The sequence below is a fragment of the Aspergillus melleus genome (genome assembly GCF_016097325.1).
Source record: "Aspergillus melleus strain CBS 546.65 chromosome Unknown contig3, whole genome shotgun sequence".
Lineage (NCBI taxonomy): Eukaryota > Fungi > Ascomycota > Eurotiomycetes > Eurotiales > Aspergillaceae > Aspergillus > Aspergillus melleus.
In genome coordinates this window covers 4,041,038-4,049,961 of record NW_025763372.1, presented here as the reverse complement: position 1 = coordinate 4,049,961, position 8,924 = coordinate 4,041,038, and the positions used below count along the sequence as shown (strand labels likewise).

At 48.6% G+C, this 8,924-nt stretch overlaps 1 protein-coding gene across 1 annotated transcript; it reads right to left on the bottom strand.

Moving 5' to 3' along the window:
- Nucleotides 1-2,003: 2,003 nt before the first annotated feature.
- Nucleotides 2,004-2,705, bottom strand: LDX57_006491 (uncharacterized protein; the record flags this gene model as incomplete). The annotated part of the gene is made up of 1 exon (XM_046088200.1): nucleotides 2,004-2,705. The coding sequence occupies one exon, from the start codon at nucleotides 2,703-2,705 to the stop codon at nucleotides 2,004-2,006; it is 702 nt and encodes a 233-aa protein (XP_045944170.1).
- Nucleotides 2,706-8,924: the final 6,219 nt, after the last annotated feature.

Here is an 8,924-nt window from a genome sequence, read left to right as displayed (position 1 = left end):
CTTTGTTATGATGATAATCCATGCAGATAGATGGCTGGGCTATTAGTAGGTCAGAGCCCGTATTCCTACCATAACCACCGAGGACGGGAGGCGAACGAACCTACTCCGTAAAGGATCTTTGATCTCAGCCCGGAGATGTTCGCATCCCAGGGATAGACGCTCTAATCTTGGAAGGGTATCCATTAGGAATACCGAACCCCTGAACTGGTCGAGGGTTCCGTACGAAAGAGAAAGTAAAAAAAAAAAAAAGGAAAAGAGTGGGGGGAAACAAGGGGCAGGCAGTAGTAGTCCATACGAAGGTAGTACAGAGCAGCGCAAAATAGAAACTAAATCAAAGAAAACAAACCCCGTCACCATAATGAAATGCCAATGGTCAATAATAGGCCCCTTCAAAAAGAAAAAAAAAAAGGGGGGCGGACAAACCCTCAAGTTCCAAGTCCAAGAGATCAAGATGACCCCAGTTGCGGAAGTAATTGGACGAACTAAATCGAGTCTATCAAAGACGCGAGCAAATCATGCAGCGTAGGCGGCACCTCTGAGGGAACAGCAGTCATGTCATGACATAACGCGGGCCTGAAACGGGCTAGAAAGGGGGCACGACCCATTGACCGTTTTGTTTCAGCTTCAGCAGAGTATACTCTAGCAGTCTGGCACAGCCAACCGCCGGCTGCAGATGGGGAATCTGACTCGGGGGGAGTCGCCCCGATAGGCAAGACTAACTCAGATCGGACCTTTCCTGACTGACTCGGTGGGTTGGGTGGGCCGCGTTGTACGAAGTATTGCTGTATGAAAGTATTTGTGTCTTTGTAGGTAGTAGGTAGCAGAGATGTGTATCCATAGTGCACGGAGTACACAGTATAGGTGTACTCTATGAGTAGATAACTGAGGTAAACAGATGTAAACATACTGAGCAAATGTAACAAAGAATTGCCCCCTGCAAACCCTCCAAACCATGCTAATCGGTCGGCCCCGCCCTTTCAGCCCGCCACCGACAACCTTCCGATCCCAGTCGAAGACTCCAGAACAAAGTTTAAACCCGCCGGTCTTTCTTGAGTTTTTAGCCTTGCCCTTCTTTTTGTTCCTGTCTTGCTTGCACCACCGAACGAGGTCGTAACTTCGCAAGGCATGGCCGATTTGATTTCTCCAGAACTACGGAGAAATTACTCCTGCTAACACTGAAGAGTAAACGCTAAAATCATCCACCCCACCCGCTTCCAACTCAACCAAGGGAAACCTCCGCCCCATTCGCCCATTCAGCATTCACCCTCCGTAGACCCGACTGGAAGTATTACGGAGTACCATTGACCAGAGACAAACCAGTGGGGTCGCTATAGGCCTAGGATTTTGGCGCTGCTCGTACTCAGTAGTCTTGTCCGCCCGTACGGAGGCCCAGCACCGTACACAGTCACACTCGTCCCGCCCAAGGGGCTGTTCGAGGGTCAATCTTGTCAAGCACGGGGTCTGCATTTCTGCACTCGGTATCTGCTCCGCAACCATCCCGCAACATGGCCCGCTCTGGTTTCTCTTGTTTTCTTTTCCCCTTCTCCCTACTCTCAGCCAGTAGTTCACAAAAAGGAAGGGATCTGATCTTGGCATCATAATGCCATATAGACAATCGTCCGTCATCTACCTGCTCCGTATAGACCAGGTGGGAGAGAAATAACATCAGGATGGATAAGATAAATCACGAAGCATGAGGCCAAAAGGTAGATTTTTTAAGTATAGATAGATAGATACCTTCAAACCATGAGGTCCTCCAACCCCTTAACTGTCTCCCGCGTAACCAGACGGATAAATGAAGCAATATATAGGTGGACCCACAAGATCTATCGCGCTCAATAATCAAAAAAAATCGTATGATCGTCGTTTCGTGGAGGAAAAGGGTGGGAACCGCAAAAGAAAAATCGCTGTATCCAAGTGCCCCCAGAACTCCATCAACTCGCTCTGCGCAGTGATATTCAAGAATGAAAGGGAAAGGAAAAAAAAGATTACTTCTATGCAAATTAACCTCGCGCGCTGCGAGGGCGGGACAATTGGGAAGATGAATCTCGAAGGACGTCAGGGGCCCGAGGCCCGACCATCCAATCTTCCATGGCGAGCCAGTCACTCCAACTTCGCTCGGCGGCCTCGATCTCCGAATCCAGCGGTCCCTGGAGCGGACGTAAGAACGGAATGGTCTCAAGGGGCGGCATGTCGTAGTCCTTCTTCACCGCAGCCCAGCCGCCACTTTTGGCGGCGAAGAGATAATTGCGACGCTCTTGTTCGTGTATGAATCCAATGCCAGCCCCCCAGTCGTCCCCGAAAAACCCATGGAGCACGCCAGGGAAATCCATTCCCGTAGCCACAAGGCGGCGGATGTACGGAATCAACGACACAGACGGAGGTAGACTCGAGGTGGATGACGAGGTAGACGGCGCCTGCCCGGCGTCGGCGGCTGAGGAGGGGTCGGTAGATGAATTGACGACGGGATGCGGTAGTCGCTGGAACGGGAGCCGGATATTCAAGAAAGCAGAGAGCGCTTGAACCGAAACACTGTGTTGCGCATGATCCAGGAAATACCGTTGACAATTCTGGTAATGCGGATGCCACTCGAAGATATCGGGGTTGTCGCCCGTGGCCCCTTGGGAAGCCTCGGCAAGTCCAACCATCGCCGACGGGTCAAATTGCTGAGCGGAGTTCATATCGGCTCCAGTCGAATGGTTCATTCGGTATACAGTGTGTCTGCTTTTGAGGCTTGATCTTAGCGTTTATCCTTCCCTGTTTCCGTTTCCTTTGGCTGCCGCCCTGACAAACGGGAGTATCCCGTCGAGTCACGCCCATTGCTGGAGGACAACCGAGGGGTGAACAAGAACAATTGGCCTTGAATCATTGAAAACAGAACAGATGGGGATAGTTTACTGGTTTGAAAAGGCAGTCCTGCCTCGTCGAATGAGGAGCGAAACTCTGCGCCGCGGCGATGGAGATGGGGAGGGGGAGGAACGGAATAAGTTCCTGATAGAAAAGCCTAGCCCTCTACCAGGATGAGATTCGTTCACGGACATCTGTTAGGTAGTCCATCTATGGAGAGGACAACCACAGCTCATGACAAGGAGATAGGATCGGGTCGGGGAGGGCAAGGATTCAATGAGGAAACGAGTGTAATTCCGTGAGACAGAGGGGGCCCATTTGAGGATATGAAATGAGGGTGCATGGGACATACAAATGGTTTTTCTTTTTTTTTTCTCTCTCCTTCTCGTTCCCTTGGAACCCGTGGTAGGGAAAGAAGGGTAGAGAAGAGTGAGGAGACACGCGAGAGACTAAAAAAAAAGCAAGAAGAAAAAAAGAAGAAAAAAAGAAAAGTAAAAAAGAAAACAAAAAAAGAAAATTTTAAAAAAAGGACAGGCGGAGGGAAAGAGAGAGAGAGAACTGCGGAGCTGGCCTGAAGTGGACTTTGTATATTTGGCTGGTGACTAGAACAGGAACGGGTCTACCCGATGAAATCGGCAATCGTTGGAACGTACCTGAAAGGTGCAAAGGTTGGCTCTCGACGATGAGATTGTGAATGCTGAATAGTACGGAGTAGTAGGTGAAGACTCGGAATTGGAAAATCAATCGTAAAAATAACAATTGATTTCGACCTCTTTATTTTTTTTCCCTCGGAGGGACGGGGGGAGGGGGAAATTGGATTTATTTTATTAATAACCAATAAAGGCGAAGGCAGGAATAATCCTCCTTCTCCCAGATCTGGTTCGGCCGGGTCAATTCAGGTCAGTTCAGTTAGTGTTGGGGGTCGACCTTAATTCGGTCGAGAGGGTTAAATAATAAATAAATCACGGACAACAGCATAGCGTAATCAATAATAAGCACAGTATTTCGGGAGTATTATTGAAATGGAATAATCTTGGTAGGTAGATAGATTAAATGGAAGAAATCAATAAATTCACATGACTCCGTACTCCGTACAGCATGAACGAACCAGGGAAAGGACGAGGGCGATGCAAAGGGGAGGTGCCTCCGTGCTTAGTGGATGGCAAAAGGCGCCATGGTCATCGCGTGTCCTTTTTCCTGCTGCGAGTGGAGCCGGGAAAATGGCGATAGGGCCGTAAAACTAGATTAGAGATATCGGTGCGGCGTGCATCGACTCCTTCCCTACCGACACACGACTGTGGTGTATAGTAAGGACCCCCTGCCTACTGACGGAGTACAACTTGTCCAGTAGGGATGTCCCTCCATCCCGATAGAATTAGGTAGATCTGAGGATTCCCCCGCGACCTGTTTTCCATTACTATTAGTATTATTGGTAATTTTTCCATTGTGGTTTAAGGTTTGATTATTGCCTTCTTCTTACGGTGTATATCTTCTATCATTCTATGTGGGCTGTAGACACGGATTTACTTCGTAGCATACGGAGTAAGCATAAATGATGCGGTGTCTTCAGCCTTGATTCTTTTTTTTTTTTTTTTTTTTTTTTGCCCTTTTTCCCCCCCTCTCCTTTATTTAGAATCTCAGATTTTAATTTACATCTTACACTCCGTACCCCGGGACCCAAGCGGTGGAAGGATTATCCCGCAGATCCCTATGACATTTCATCCGTATCAATGGAGAGAAAAATTGTCAGAAAAGAAAGAAAAGGAAGGGGAAAAAAAGACTTCGCTCAATGTGCGAGATTCACGATCGCCAAATCCCGATTAGACCCAGAATTGACCCGCGGTCGACCCCTTTACGGAACCAGACCGTTCAGGCACTCCATACTGTACCATGGTTGCAAAGGTTACTAATAACGTCGACGACAAGAAGTCTTCAAGCCCGACTTTCCACCCCGGTGACAGATATTAGTGGTGAACAGGACCCAGAGCCATCCCGCCGTACGGTGTCTGAGAATCCGAGTACTGCGCCTGTTCCTTCTCCATCTGGAATCGAATTCCAATATCCACTATGAAGGAGTGACGCTGTGTAAGTGGCGTTCCTATAGTCTTGTCTTCTGGTACATAGTACAGATTCTGCGGCGGTCAGAGCCCCTTCACCGGGACGAGGAGCAAATCCCTGGTTCAGCCATATGTTTATTGTTATTATTCTTATCCTTATCCTTATCCTTGCCATTGATTCGGGGTAAATGGGGTGGGTACGAGTGTGCTTAGGAAGTACGCCGCACTACTGGGCGCCTACCGCGAGGCACTTGTGGCGTGGACAGGCCCCTGGTAGGGCATTGGCTCTAGTGGTTACGTTAACTCAATCTTTAGAATGACCAGCCTCGTCATTCTTAAGCAGATAGCCAGAGCGCTTGCAGAAACCTGAGGTCGTCCGCAGAAATGTCACGGATTGCACCACGGCCACCACCTTTAATTGAAGGGTGGGACGGCCCAATTGTTGAATCTATACTTGCCATTTGCATCCACATCCGATCCAAAATTGGTTCCAGCTGACGGGTTGGAGTATAGATCGAACCAGGCTCAACGGCTCAGAAACAGTCGAAGGAAAGGGGGGAAACGGACTACCAGCCCAGCTGGGGATGGAGTGGCTGTAGAACAAAGAAGCGCCTGGTCTCCACCGAATCTTACCTTCCTTCATGCACGTAACTCGTTCCAGGGCGCAGAGCGGGCCAGATACGTACGATTACCGTAAGTCTACATTACCTACCTTTTTATTTTTGAATTGTAATGGTAACAACAACAGCAGGGCTCTTTCCATCTTTTGGAGCGTGAACTCCGTGCCTGCTTCTTCGAGGATCGATTGACTTTGCATTCCAATGGAGTGACTGTCCTCTGCCTTTCGTCGAACTACAGTAAGGAAATCCAGCATGCTACTGTAACTCTATGCAGCTCGACCCGTCCCAGCAGGACAATTCCTGGAATCAAAATATCGCCACCTCGGGATGCGGAGTTTTGACACCGGCCCAGGTCCACCCGCTGCAAAATATCAACATCTGCATGCCTTTCATTCGCTGTCGCCAATCCTGCCTGCAGCTGATGATGCTGTTATTATCTATCCAACCGTACCACTGTAACTATGCGGCCCCGCACGCACAAAGGGGGGAGGGGAAAAGCAATTTGCCAACAAAAACAAATTCACTATCAAGGGAGCCACGAACAATCCGACAATATCATTCACACAATTCACTGAAGGTCAAGTTCAAGGTTCGTTCAAGGGTTGGGACTGAGCATTCTCTCGGTCTCTCGGGTTGACTGCTTACAAACCCAGTCCATTGTTTGCGCGCCCATTCATAGACGTCCACATGGAGGGAAGATGGAGAATGAGCGGTGAACCTCCCTGGCACAATCCTCGCCGTGACAGCTTTCGACAGTTATTCGACTCATATCAATGAGCACCTCGCCGAGTCTATTTCTGGTAGAATAGATGTATCGCTTTCGTATTCGGTCCATCAAAGCATGGTTCGTTGCCACCTCCTGCTTCGTGGCTGTTGTGTTTGAACCCCGTTGGTGGATTATGCTGACAGCAAACTGTCTCTTACCTAGCTCAGAACTACATGCAGTGAGATAGTGCCATGAGGCTTTGAACTGCATCATGTCGATGTATCGGACTGAGAAGATATTACCATGCGAGATCACCGTTGCTCGTGTCCTTGATGTTGGAGGGTCAGCAGCTGCTTAGCCTTTCCGATGATCTTCTCTCAAAGTCCCTTCGAAGGTCAATAAGTACCGAATCGTACAATTTACCGACAAGTTTACAATCGACTTCTCTTGCAATCGCATCGAAACCAGCCCTTACACCGATGATCTCACACCATGCATCTTATGAATGCATGGCCGCATCCCTTCGACCTTCGGCCGAAACCAAATTTGATATCAGTTATAGGGATTCAGACATGATCTGCTTTGACACGTTCATTCAACTGGTTCTGTTGACAAGGAAACATCAAGCATGGTTTCATGAAGCTCTGACGTCGGCGTAAGGGACAAAGGGGGCGAAGGGGGAACTGCATGGCGATTTGCCACAGAGAGATCACACGTTTACCTAAATGGGTAAACGGATATGGGGTAGCACATTACTTCCAAGAGACTCGGATCCGAGATAGAGGGGGGGGGGGGGGGGAAATATTTTGGGTTCCCAATCTAGGGGGGCCTTCGGTGTATGCTGAACATCCCGCTGTATAGAAGTTGGTAGGGTTATGCAGGGCATTCCCGATTTGGCAGGTAGACAACTGCGCCAACTTGCAGGTCGATGTTTGGTGTCCAACAGAAAACTTGAGTCAGCCAGTGGCACACCTCGTTCAGTGCTACACAAACCCGCGCTAGCCCAGGAACTCGGTTCGATCAGCCTATCATGGGATCCAAAGTATGAAATCATGAAATAGTGCCTACGGTGTATGTACATGGTGCCGTGCCAGTTGTGATGCCCTCGAATTCCTGCACGATTTGTCATCTCCGGTTTAACAATCAATGCGATGGGTAATTCCCGCAAGTGTAACGCATTCTATACTCGCCTGTGAGTATCTCAGGAGCAGCCAGTCTCACGCAAGGTATTTGCTCCCTGTTGCCCGTTCAGGCAGACCTCTTTGTTTGCGTTTTACTTTTTCCATTCAGCAATCCGACGCCACAGGGATCGGCGTGTCAGCCTCATCTTGTTCTTGCCACAGTGGCGGCGAACTCCTAGCAGACTAGCAGCCTAGCACCGTGCATCGCCACTAATTTCACTAGCCTCGTTAGCCTCCCTAGCCACAGATGGCTGCATGGACCACTTGACGGTCTGAGTCGGACCCTATAGATTATCCAATAATGAGGCCGACAAACACTAATTCGTGATATGGGTCTGAGAGTCTATGGCGCAGCTGAATGTCTACACCGTGTACGCAATCACGCTACGTTAAACCACTGATTGGATGGACACTTCAACTGCTACGCTGCCGAGGACGGAATAGTACGAATCGGATATAGGAATTCAAGGGGTATCCCATAATCTCCCAGACTCCAATGGATGCTCGCATAGCAGGCCAGAGTTTTCCCGCTACCTGGGTTAGACCATCTAGGGCCGAAGCCGAAGCTCCTAAGAACCGAGGTTACGGAAAGCCATCCGCGTGCTCTCCCTGTTCCTCGGAATAGTGATTTTCTGAAGTCAGATAGTCCTGAATTTAGATTTGATTTTGGGTGTTCTACCACTGGGTTCAAAGGAACACTGGTTATATCTTTTGCTCGCCGTAACCCATGAGGTGAGTCGCTATAGGGAGTCTAAAATCTGCTTATGGACCTACGTTTGATTCACCTCTACGCGTAGTCCGATTTTTCAAAGCTACACTCATGACCGAAGTTGCGTTAAGGTACTCCGCTTGACTATACTTGGAGAATACTAGCACAATACCGTTCAAACATCATCCATGTTGTACAGCTGAACCCGTTTACTCCACAACCAGCGCATCTGGATAACTCCAATAAGTCGATTCTGAGTACTACACAGAGGCCCGATCGGCATACAATTGGTTATTGATATCAATCGACATGTCTTTATCTAAAAAGCGACCGGAAGACTGACTAGCATACCGAGACTATCCTGCCAGTGTGCATTTACAGTCTTGTGAGTACTTCACACCTCGATGGACCTGGCTGATGTTCGAAAGACAACCGATGAAAGGCCACGAAGTCTGAATCCGATTCCAGGAGTCTTTAGATACTCGCAATGAGTAAATCAGCTATATCTGAATTCTCCGAGGGCTGGGTAGAGGATAAGTCATTCGATATTGACTTTGTTTCTTGGATTATCATTATCCATATCTACTGCCCTCAGTCTTGAACCTGATTCTCAGCAATCGTGGCAAAACCTAAAATCTTATCATTTGGGTGCTGGATATCGTGTTCACTGAAGGGTACCTAAGGTACTTTAACCGATCATATACAGCAACAGTCAAATGTTTTTAAACACGGAAGCAGTATCTACGGCCCCCCCCCTCCTTTCTTAAATGCTTCCATACCGACAGTATACGATATTATGTCCTC